At 43.7% G+C, this 12,154-nt stretch overlaps 2 protein-coding genes across 2 annotated transcripts; both read left to right on the top strand.

Moving 5' to 3' along the window:
• The first annotated feature begins 280 nt into the window (after nt 1-280).
• On the top strand, nt 281-9,826 carry LOC127783692 (putative disease resistance protein RGA3). The gene is made up of 11 exons (XM_052310885.1): nt 281-762; nt 1,737-2,885; nt 3,083-4,399; nt 4,841-5,000; nt 5,927-6,012; nt 7,632-7,655; nt 7,826-7,948; nt 8,049-8,225; nt 8,553-8,675; nt 8,854-8,997; nt 9,086-9,826. Exons 1-11 carry the CDS (start codon nt 448-450, stop codon nt 9,539-9,541), a joined length of 4,074 nt encoding a protein of 1,357 aa, XP_052166845.1. The 5' UTR covers nt 281-447; the 3' UTR covers nt 9,542-9,826.
• Nucleotides 9,827-10,644: 818 nt separating this feature from the next.
• On the top strand, nt 10,645-11,757 carry LOC127783691 (uncharacterized). Its single transcript, XM_052310884.1, has 2 exons — nt 10,645-11,384; nt 11,727-11,757. Exons 1-2 carry the CDS (start codon nt 10,645-10,647, stop codon nt 11,755-11,757), a joined length of 771 nt encoding a protein of 256 aa, XP_052166844.1.
• The last annotated feature ends 397 nt before the right edge of the window (nt 11,758-12,154 follow it).

The following is a 12,154-nucleotide window of genomic DNA, read 5'->3' as shown; positions in this document are numbered from 1 at the left end:
ATGATTAATTAAGTATTAGCTATTTTTTTCGAAAATAAATTAATTTAATTTTTTAAATAACCTTTGTATAGAAACTTTTTAAAAAACACGCTTATTAACTATTTAAAAAGCGTGCGTGCACGCGGCGTGAAAAATGAGGCAGAGATGTTGTGAAAGGAGTGCCGAACACAGTCAAAGCCTCAAAGGATTCGGTCGGTCTCAGGGCAGTCCTCTCCGTATAACGCAGCGCCCGATATTTTTTCTGGGCATAAATAGTCTGATTGCTACTGTAGCATTTTGTTCAACAACTCCCCAATGGGCAATGGCTAGTCGTCGAGTGTCAGTAGTCAAGAGTAGACTCCGCCTCGCTTCGCCGTACCTTCTCTCTTCTCGTTCTCCTATTTCACAAATCACAACCGGATTGCTTTCTTCCTTCCTCCGGTCTGGTCCCCAACCTCCGCGGCAGCCATGGTTGGCGCCGAGATGCTTGTGGCCGCGGCGGTGAGCCAGGTCGCCCGGAAGATCAACGACATCGTGGGGGTCGCGCAGGGCGAGGTGAAGCTGTGCTGCAATTTCAGCGACGATTTGGAGGGCATCAAGGATACCCTTGTGTACCTGGAAACCTTGCTGAAAAATGCTGAGAATAACTCCTTCGGAAGCGACAGGGCCAACCTGCGACACTGGCTTGGCCAGATCAAGTCCCTGGCTTACGATATCGAAGATATCGTTGATGGGTACTACTCTTCCAAGGAGCAGTTCGATGGGGGCAGCTATGCACAGAAGGTAACAGAATCTCATTCCTTTTTCTTCATCGGTAAAATTTCTTCAATTTCAACTCAATTTTAGAATGCCCCGCAAAAAAAAAAAATCAATTTTAGAATGGATCTACATTAATGAGATGTAGAGGTGTATTACTATGGGCAGGGGAAGCACCGTGGGTGCATCCTTAGTTACTGCATAGGCAATAAGTTATCCTTTCCATTGTCCAAAAAAATTTTGAAGCAAGGAGGAAAAGCTTGAAGCTTAGTCTTTTAGTTTTTTCTTTTTGGTTGTTTTGTTATTTATCTCAGTTATGAGATTAGGAGTGTATATGCACTCGTGTAGCTTTTGTCTGTGTGTGGATATAGAGGCTGGATTTCTATCCATTATCTTAAATAAATTGTCCAAGAAATTTATCAGGGGAAATGCAGCTAGATGCACCATTAGAATTGCTTCATTGCCTGTGGAAAAGTGGAACAGCTCTGAGAATTGTGATTATGTTTTATATATTTAAACAATATTGATTACTTGTACTAGATTTACTCTCTTTTTTTTTCCTTATGAAATTCCTTGATACTGGTAGTAGTGAGAGATAAACCTAATAATTACATGCCACATACCTGTAGATTGTACATATACTTCAACACCCTTTTGCAAATAGTGAGAGATAAACCTAATACTTACATGCCACATCGTCAGAGCACTCGATTCTTTTTTGTTTTGGTAAGCAATCAGCTTTTGCCTTTACATAGACAAAAATTGATCGACGAATATTTTGAAAAAAAAAACCTTTGTATTTATATGGAAAAGAAAATGCAAGGTACTTTACCAAACAATTGTGCATCTATGATCTATCTGCTATGTAGGGGTTGATACCGGCCTTGGTTCCTTGCTGCACCAACTGTTATTTACCTATCTCCATTTTTGTTCTTCCAGCAACAATAGTATCAAAATACTAAATGTCTTTCCTGACTAAGGCTACCTTCATAAATTTACAGGGGTCATTATTCTGCTCGCTATCCAATCCAATGCTTCTGAAAGGTAGCATGGTTTATAAGATGAAATCCAAGAGAGAGATGCTACAGCAAAGGCAACAGTTGCCCAATCAGTATCATTTCCTTTCATATATCAATTCAGCTGTGCATTATTTTGAGGAGAAGCAAACAACATCATACAGAAATACTGACATTGCAATTGTCGGGAGGGATGCTGACTTGGATCATCTCATGGATCTTTTAATGCAAAACAGCGCTGAAGAGCTTTGTATTATACCCATAGTTGGGCCTGTAGGTTTTGGAAAGACAAGCCTTGCACAGTTAGTTTTCAATGATACAAGAACAGAGGTATTCAGCTTTAGGATATGGGTTCATGTTTCCATGGGTAATATCAACCTTGAAAAACTTGGGAGAGATATAGTTTCACAAACTACAGAAAAAATTGAGGGAAATATGCAGCTGCAGTCAATCAAGAATGCTGTTCAACGTGTGCTAAATAAATATAGTTGTTTGATCATATTAGATAGCCTTTGGGGGAAGGATGAAGAAGTGAATGAATTGAAGCAGATGTTGCTTACAGGTAGACACACGGAAAGCAAGATCATAGTGACCACTCATAGCAATAAAGTAGCTAAGCTGATTTCCACCGTTCCACTGTACAAGTTGGCAGCTTTATCTGAGGATGATTGTTTAAAAATATTCTCTCAAAGGGCAATGACAGGCCTGGGTGATCCGTTGTTCAGGGAATATGGAGAACAAATCATTAGAAGGTGTGAAGGCACACCCTTGGTAGCCAATTTTCTCGGTTCTGTGGTGAATGCTCAACGACAAAGGCGTGAGATTTGGCAAGCTGCAAAGGATGAAGAAATGTGGAAGATAGAGGAAGATTATCCCCAAGACAAAATTTCACCACTATTTCCATCATTCAAGATAATATATTATAATATGCCCCATGAGCTAAGATTATGCTTTGTATATTGTTCAATCTTCCCTAAAGGAACTGTTATAGAAAAGAAGAAACTTATTCAGCAATGGATTGCACTTGACATGATTGAGTCCAAACATGGAACCTTGCCACTTGATGTAACTGCGGAGAAATATATTGATGAACTTAAAGCAATCTATTTCCTTCAAGTTTTAGAGAGGTCTCAGGTAAGTTCATGGGTTGTTTTTTACCTTCTGTACATATCCTATGTAACTAGAATGTGGTTAAATATCTCCATTAAGCATAGTAGCTTATACCATTGTTTTATTTCTAAATTCTCAACAAGTTTCTGTAAGAAGATTGACCATGACAGAATGGCAATAGTGATATCTCAACAAACAAGTAACACTGTTTTCCTCCACAGAATGATGCAGAAAGATCCAGTACTTCTGAGGAAATGCTTCGCATGCATAACTTGGCTCATGATCTTGCTAGATCGGTTGCTGGTGAAGATATCCTTGTTATTTTAGATGCCGAGAATGAGCGCAATGCCAGATATTGCAATTACCGTTATGCACAGGTGTCTGCTTCTAGTTTAGAGTCAATCGATCGCAAGGCATGGCCTTCCAAGGCAAGGTCACTAATTTTCAAGAATAGTGGTGCGGACTTTGAGCATGTCAGTGAAGTTCTTTCAGTGAACAAATACCTGCGTGTTTTGGATCTCAGTGGATGCTGTGTTCAAGATATTCCATCTCCTATCTTTCAGCTGAAACAACTGAGATACCTCGACGTTTCATCTTTATCTATTACAGCACTCCCTCTGCAAATTAGTAGCTTTCATAAGTTACAAATGTTGGATCTTTCAGAAACTGAACTTACAGAGTTGCCACCCTTTATAAGCAACTTAAAAGGGCTGAATTATTTGAATCTCCAAGGTTGCCAGAAACTTCAACGATTGAATAGCCTTCATTTGTTGAATGATCTACATTACCTAAACTTGTCATGCTGCCCTGAAGTTACTAGTTTTCCTGAATCTCTTGAAAATCTGACCAAACTCCGTTTCTTGAATCTTTCTGGATGTTCTAAGCTTTCAACATTACCTATCAGATTTTTGGAATCATTTGCTAGCCTCTGTTCTTTGGTAGATCTTAACTTAAGTGGTTTTGAATTCCAAATGTTGCCCGACTTTTTTGGCAACATATATTCACTTCAGTATTTAAATCTGTCAAAATGTTTGAAACTTGAGGTATTACCACAATCATTTGGCCAACTTGCATATCTGAAAAGCCTAAATCTTTCATATTGTTCTGATCTTAAACTGCTGGAATCCTTTGAATGCCTTACCTCTCTTCGGTTTTTGAATCTCTCGAACTGCTCTAGGCTTGAATTTTTGCCATCGTGCTTTGACAAGCTTAATAATTTAGAGTCTCTGAATTTGTCACAATGTCTTGGACTTAAAGCACTACCTGAATCACTTCAAAACCTTAAAAATCTTCAGCTTGATGTTTCTGGATGTCAGGATTGTATAGTACAATCCTTTTCTCTAAGTCCCAGAAGTTCCCAGTCCTGCCAACGGTCGGAGAAATCTGAGCAGGTCAGATCAAGAAACAGTGAAATTTCAGAGATCACTTATGAGGAACCTGCTGAGATTGAACTTTTAAGGAATAATCCAAGTAAAGATTTGGCCTCCATCTCACACCTAAATGGGGATAGAATTGAAGAGCCTGAAGTTGTCACTGAGGTAAACTTACATTTTATTAAAGAAATAAAAACAATTTGCTTAGTGTTTCCTTTGAAATTTCCTTATGTCAACACTCAATTTATCTTTGATAGATTTGAGTTACTGGTGATTGAGAAAGTTGTATGCCAATTTGAACCAGTTTCTTATTACCAACTGAAAATGATGACGAAAGAAAACTTTATTGTAGTTGTGCTCGAATTGAAGATCCCTTTTCTAATGAGGTGATCTAATTGGGTACCAGAATATGAATCATACTTTTTTCAGTAGTTCTTAACATTTCATAGAGAAAATACTAGAGTGTTCCTTCAATTAAAAAACTCCCTAGAGGCCAGCAAGTTATAAATTTAAATGGGATTCTCCTTATTGCGTAGATTTATGTTTTCACGGAAATTTTGTAATATCATACTAACTAATTGTCCGTGTCCTTGTTTCTTGATGTAGCCAAGTGCAACTAGAGGTATGGTACAACAGATTCCAGGAAACCAGCTCTCATTGCCTTCATCTCATCTTTCTTCCTTTGCATCAAGCTCAGCGCCATTTGCATCCTCCTCTTCGGACACCTCAACAAGTGAGCATCCAGTGCCTAATGAAGAGGCGGCAGGTATGGTACTTCAAATAATTTTCTCCCGATTTAATCATCTCAAGATGTGGTTCACTTCTTTATTTGAATATACCATTATAAGGAAATAGATCATGCGCCCTCTTGTTTAAGGAATTTGATGTTTTTTTTTATATTCACTCTCTTTTGAGATATACTTCCTCCGTTTTATAATGTAAGTCATTCTAGCATTGTTCACAATATGTCTAAATTCATTAACATCTATATGAATATAGGCAATGCTAGAATAACTTATATTATGAAACGGATGACCTATCATCCAGCAGTGGTAAAAAGGATAGTATATAGCTGACAAATATGATAATATAATTTCCTTGTGGGTAATTTTGTTATTCTCTTTCAATGTTAATACGTGTTATGAGCGCCTCTTCGACGTCCGGCCCATGATCGGCGACGAAAGCAAAAGCAGGGGATGAGAGAGTAGAGAATTGGAGATGAGACTATAGATTGAATCTTGCTTGGTTTATTCATGATTTCGTGGCCCTTAAGTAGGCTTACAATTGAACTGAATTAGCTACTAAAAAGGGATAACAAACTGCAAACAAACTCTTCTCTAAATGCAAGCAATCGGATCACTATTCCTAGTCCAGCACGCCGCATCAGTTTTCAGCTCGCGCGATCTCCTTCGACGCTGCGTGGCCCGGTTGCCACATCCACGTAGTTGTGTTTCTTCGTGTAGACGACTCCGACCCTTACATTACAACTACTTGGAATTCTTGAGTGTTCTAAAATAATTTGGATAGTGGTACATATGTGGTTACATTTTCTTAATGGTGAATTTAGCCAAGTTGGACTAAGATTTTTATTTTTTGTGGAATGAGAAAGAGTCAAGACAACTTGGTACGTAGAAATTTGCATATTCAGAACCTTATACTGGTTTGTCTTGGTTTATTTTCTTGACAATGCAGCTTTGACAGTTCCTCAGTCCAACGAGAAATGCGACAACACTACAATGCCGGTAAAAGATGGCCTGATATCTGAAGATGATGTACCGGTACATCTGCATCAGAAGCCCCTGCAGGCGACAGCGATGGCAGCCATATGACTGACCTGTAATCATACAAGAAACCAACTGAAGATTCATATGTGGACTGAATGAAATTATGAAAGTTATTGGAATAAATTGTTGCTCTCTATGTGAGAGCAAGCTTCAGTCTGTTAGCCTGGTTCCTTTAGTAGTGTTCTACTATTGGGAGATTTTCATCAACATTTTACATGAAACGTGATGTGATGAACCTCTGTTAATTGTTAATTGTCAGAGCTCTAGTTTTTTGTGGTATAAATTTTGTTGCAAGGGGGCAATGCACTCAACTTTTGAATCATTTGATTGGTATGGAAATCATTGCATTTGTGCAGAGTACAGGCAGAGTTCAGTTCTTGCATTTGCACATCGTATTACTATTACCTGGCCCTGTTTGGCACAGCTCCAGTTCCAGCTCCACCTCTCCTAGAGCTGGAGCTCAGCCAAACAGTTTCAGCTCCACCTAAAATGGGAGCGGAGCTGGATGGATCACTCTCACAAAATGAACTAGAGAGGTGTTCCATAACTCCACATCAGATCTAACTCCTGAAGTTAAATTTAAAAGTTGAAGCTCTAGCAAACGAGAAAACGGACGATATGCCACTGTATAGGTTGGGTTAGGATGAAATGCCACTTTAAAGATTTTTTGTGCTCAAAATATCCCTGGAGAGAGAGGGAGAGGGGAGCGCCAGGGAGGGCTAGCCGGCGACGCTGGAGACCTCGCTAGACGACGGCGGCAACGGGGACGACGAGGGAGGTGGACAATGCAGAGCAAGAGACGACGGCGGTGGAGCCTCAGACAGTCGTCCTCGTCGCTGCCCTACTGCTGTTGCTCGCCGCGCCATCCTCCTTCCCCCGCGTGCCTCCTCATCCTCCTCCCCCTGCCCCTATTGCTGCCACCTCCCGACGAACATGCGGGTAGGCGTGCTTGCCGCCCCGTCCTCCTTCCTAGCGTCGTCGCCTCCTCCTCCTTCCGCCCTATCGTCCTCGCCGCCGCTCGCCCCTCGCCCTATCCTCCTCCCCCCATCATCCCCGCCGCCCGCCAAGGCCTCCGGCGCCGCCCGGCTGGCCCTCCTCGGCGCTCCCCTCTCCCTCTCCAGGGGCATTTTGGGCACAAAAAACTTCAAAGTGGCATTTCATTCGGTAGACAACGTATTGAGTGGCATTTTGTCCAGTGCATTGTATCGAGTGGCATTTCATCCAAACCCAACATATATAGTGGCATATCGTCCGTTTTCTCCTACCAAACAGACCCTAATATACCATATGAGCTTTTACTAAGCTACAGTTTCCGGCCCATTTTACTCATTTCAGGCCGTAGCCCACTCCCCCTGAATCCAGTTGGCAAGTGGTGAGCAATCCTGCTGGATTTCTTTGGGGATTGCCATTTTTTCAGAATTGATTAGGACAAACTAGGTTTCCGTCACTTCTTTGATTCATTTTATGGCTGGATTCGACGTGCTTCCTCCAATCCTCGTCCCTTCCCGTGGTTTCGTGTTCCTCCGTTCAACTCCATGATTGGTCCGAGCAAGAAAAGCCTCTCTTTTTCCTTAGGCCCTTCCATTCCAGAGCCAGTCGCCACCTGAGCCGAGCTCCGATTCTTCCATTTCTCTGTGGTTAGATCTTGCACTTACCTCTCCATTATATTGTGTCCTCTTACTTCAAAGCTCTTTTTTTGGGGTAATTTCGATGCAAGATTGCTTCATGTTGTAGCCGGGTGCATCAATCTGCTTTCTGGGTCTGAAAGATTGATGAAGCAAAAATTTGGGTTTTGTTCCTATTTCAGTGGCCGAGGGAATCATCTACCAGATTCGGTTTCTTGATGGGAAGCAGTAATCGTGAACCCGTGCCTGAGCGGGGATTCGGTAGCCTCGTGCAGATACCGGATAAGATTCAGAACTCCCTCAAGGTTGATTTTTTTTTCTTCAGAAGTGAGGTTTTTTTTTTTTTTTAGAGGAGTTCGAATTAGCTGGGAAGGTTTGAGTTCGTTTGGTTGGATCTTGCTACAGGTGCATTTTGGGCGTTTCTTGAAGAAGAATGGCTTTGGTGGTGGTTCAGAGGCCGAAATGCTGCCGATGCAAGTGCAGGGAACTTGTACTACTGTTGCTCCTGAGGTTAGGTTGGACAAGCAGCTCCAAGCTTGGAAGAACAATCCTATTTGGTCTGATGAACCTCCAGAAATCAAGGTGTTTGTAGTTCTTTCAGTGTTAGAAATGATTGTAGGTCATATACAAATCGATTGAAGTTGGGCTCTTTCAGAAAATGAAATGGTGGTTAACTGATTGTCTGAGAACAACAGTTATATAATATATTTACCAGAACCGCTAACTTTCTTCTCATTGTAAACCCCCGAATATTTTCTTCAACCTCAATTTGATGTATTCAGTAATTTTGGAAAAAAAAACACTTATAGTTGTTCATCATTTTGTGGGAGATTTCAGGAATGAGCAATGTAGGCAACTACTGTCTTGTTGAAATGCTAATGCTAACCTTATATGATCAAATCTTTACAGGTGACTGTGCCACAAGGCTCTCTTTGCAACCTGAATCTGAAATTTAAGGCAGGATTACCTCCAGACGCAGTTTACAACATTATAATTGATCCAGAGAACAAAAGAGTTTTCAAAAACATCAAGGTATGTATAAGCAAGTTCCTGAATAGGGTAACAGGAAACATGAAGGCTCATTCATCATGATATTGTGGCACTTGCTTGATTTCCCTGATTTGGTTACTGATACCAAATGAGCAGAGGAATTGCTCTAGTATCTTAACCGGCCAAGTACTCGTGAGAAAGTTCTTGTTCCAATTTTCAGGAAGTAATATCACGGAAAGTCGTGCTTGATGAAGGACAAAGGCAAATAGTTGAAGTGGAGCAGGCAGCAATATGGAGATTTCTCTGGTGGTCTGGTGTCTTGTCAGTTCATGTTTTTGTCGACCAGAACAGAACAAATCACACTGTAAAGACTTGAAACATTGCTACTAGTCTTTGAGAAACAGCTAAGATACATTCTCTGATATGTGGCTTCATGCAACAACTATTGGCAGGTAAAGTTCAAGCAAGGAAGAACAGGTTTTATGAAGAAATTTGAAGGTTGCTGGAAAATAGAGCCTCTATTTGTTGACAAGGAAGCATGCCATCCTTTAGACCCATGCACATTAGAAGAGTATGATTCCTGCACCAATGGCACAGGAAGAGTTGGATCTTCAATTACCTTGGATCAGCTTATTGAACCTGCTATGGTACCCCCGCCTCCGTTTTCATGGTATCTGAGAGGGATTACCACGAGGACAACTGAGATGCTGGTCAATGATCTGATAGCGGAAACTGCTCGGCTGCGAGGTTTGGCAAATAATGCTATTGACAAGCAATATGTTGAGGGAAAGTGTGATACTAGTAGAGATCATCTAACAGAAGAGTGCAATGATATTAAGGAAAGATGGCGTCAGAGAAGAAAAACAGGACGGCATGGAAACTCCCTTAGATTAACTGCTCAAGGATAAACTAGGCATTTTCGCTTCTGGACAGGATGCATTTTAGGGCCAATTTACCTGTACTCCAATGGTAGGTGGTTTTCATTGTAGAATTTGATGAATTGCAGGGTATTCATATTGATATTTTGTAGATGGCTAATAACATCATGTGACTAGTTTGTGGACTGTTTCACACGACTCTTTCGTACAGTAATAATGTAAAATGGATGTTCAGCTGTGTACAATTGATGAGGTGAATAATTGCCCAGTTAAAATGTCTGCTACTGAACACTGCTCTTCCATTTCTACCATTTATCTGAAGCACAGTTTTTTTTAACGAACCGGCCAGCGCCAATATGTTCAAAAGAAAAAATATATGTGCATCAGACTGAAGCAAAATTGAACTTACTTGAACCTCACGACAGTTCAAACATGATAAGTATGCCTGACACAACATTTTTATATGTGACAATATGAAATCACAATTTTGGTACCTCTTTTCACGAAAAAACATATGCTAAATCGGTGACTGAAAACTGAAGCTAGATAGAACAACAGATACCATTTCCTGAACCTGAAGTCCTGAACCAAACTGACGGCAAACTCAAGTTCAGTTGACAACACAAACCAGTTCATCCTTTCTCCAAAGCTGCAAGCCAAGAAAAGCCCCAAATTCCTTACCTTTCTTGACATGCTCAAGGCAACAGCAAACACCTTCCTTGCATTGCATGAGACTTATGAACCTAAAACTCTACATAGCTTCATGGACAGTTCAAACACCTTCGATCACTCGATCGAGCTCGTCGACCCCAGCCATGTCCGGCCAGCCTCCGCCGCCGCCGTCACCGGCGATGCCGTCGCAGCCGCAGCCGTTTCGCTTCTGGCTCCCGTATAGGAGCAATGTGGCGTCATCCTCTCGCCAGCAACCGCGGCCATCGTCAGGGACGGCGCCGGCGCCGCCGCCACCAACTCCGGCAGATCGTCCGCCGAGAGCGTCACCGGCGCCGGCGCGGGCAATGGGGGAAGATATCTCTGTCCATGGTGAGTCGTCCGATGAATCGGACACGATCCCTGTCCAGAGCGTGGACTCGCCGCGGTGGCGCGGAGCTAGGCGGCGGCCGTCCGTGCCGGACATGGAGCTGACGCTCTCGAGGTCGCCACGCGCCGGCGAGGAACGGACCCCGCGCGGCGGCGGCGAAGGCGGCGAAGGCAACGACACCAAGATCTCCATCTCCGGGTTCCCGAGGTCGCGCCTGTTCGACGGCGCGCGCGCGCCGTACCGGCGGGAGATCGAGGACGGGCTCAAGAGCCTCGCCACCCGCGGCCGCGAGGCGCCGGCGGCGAGCGCGGACGGCGTCCAGGGGTACCGCGTCATCACGCTGGCCGGCCACAACGTCGGCGCGAGCATGGTTCTCGGCGGCGGCGGCGGCGGCGGCGGCGGCGGCAGGGAGCACGGCCCGTCGCCGACAGCCGCCGAGGCGGAGGGCTCGGCGCGGCCTGCGCCGGCGGTGGCCGCGAACGTGAACAGCAACGTGCAGAGCGTGAACAACTCGTCCATGGAGGCGAGCACGTGCAACGCCGGCGACCCCGGCGTGCGCGTCGACATCAAGAACGCGCGCGACGAGCCGGTCCTGGTGGCGCCGCCGAAGAAGCAGCAGGAAGAAGAGGAGCCCAATGAGCCGGTGCCGGTGCGGAGGCCGCCGATCGCCGTGCCAGCAGCGCCGCAGCCGGAGAACCGCGTGGCGCCGCCGCCGCCGCCGCCGAGGGCGAGGCGGTGCCTGCGCGCGCTGATGATGGAGAGCGGGAGCGACACGGAGGCGGCACCGAAGCCGAAGACGAAGCCAAAGCCGAAGCCGAGCTCGTGCCGGTTCCAGTGCGTCGCGGATCACAAGCCGCCGCCGCCGCCGGCGACGACCAGCAACGGCGGCGGCGGCGGCGGTGGTGGCGACGGGAGGAGCGGAGAAGAAGGCGGGAAAGAGAACACGAGGTAAAAATTGAAATGCGTGCGTAATTTACGAAATTGAAGACAGTGTGTGCTTTGATTTGTAATGGTTTTGTGTAAATTTGAAATGAATTCTTCTGGGACAACGAAATGAAATCGCATTAATAATAAGCTGGTTTGAGATCAGAAGAGCGAGAAATTAAGCTGCATTCGTTTTGTAAAATGCTGCTATATCAATGATTCAACAGCAATGGTTATCTCAATGTCTGACAGGCTAACAGCACTAAGATCAAATGATCATTGATCAATGGTACCTTGTCTATTTCATATCAGAAAGTGAGATACATTTCTGAATAAATATAAGTATGTATCAACTTTTGAGCGCTTCTTTTTCGAACATGGAGATATTCTCCTATTCCTGCAACAATTAAACTGTAAAATATGAAATTCATGTGAAAATTCATCGAAATTTCTAGATTTCAAACAAACGCCTTAGCATTCAGGTGAGAGCAGGAATATGGGAGAGAACAGAAATACAGAAGATCGAGAAAAGAATCAAAAGAAAATATGCGTGGAGAGATCCTCCAGCGGAGGCCTTTCAGTCGTTCAAAAGGCATATCCCAGAATAAGTTTGTTCGGAAGGGACAATTGCATTTTGTGCCTCCCTGAAGGCCACAAAAACATGCTACGCGAAGCATCAA

The sequence above is a fragment of the Oryza glaberrima genome, chromosome 9 (assembly GCF_000147395.1).
Source record: "Oryza glaberrima chromosome 9, OglaRS2, whole genome shotgun sequence".
In the NCBI taxonomy this organism is placed as follows: domain Eukaryota; kingdom Viridiplantae; phylum Streptophyta; class Magnoliopsida; order Poales; family Poaceae; genus Oryza; species Oryza glaberrima.
This window is presented reverse-complemented; position numbering and strand designations above follow the sequence as displayed.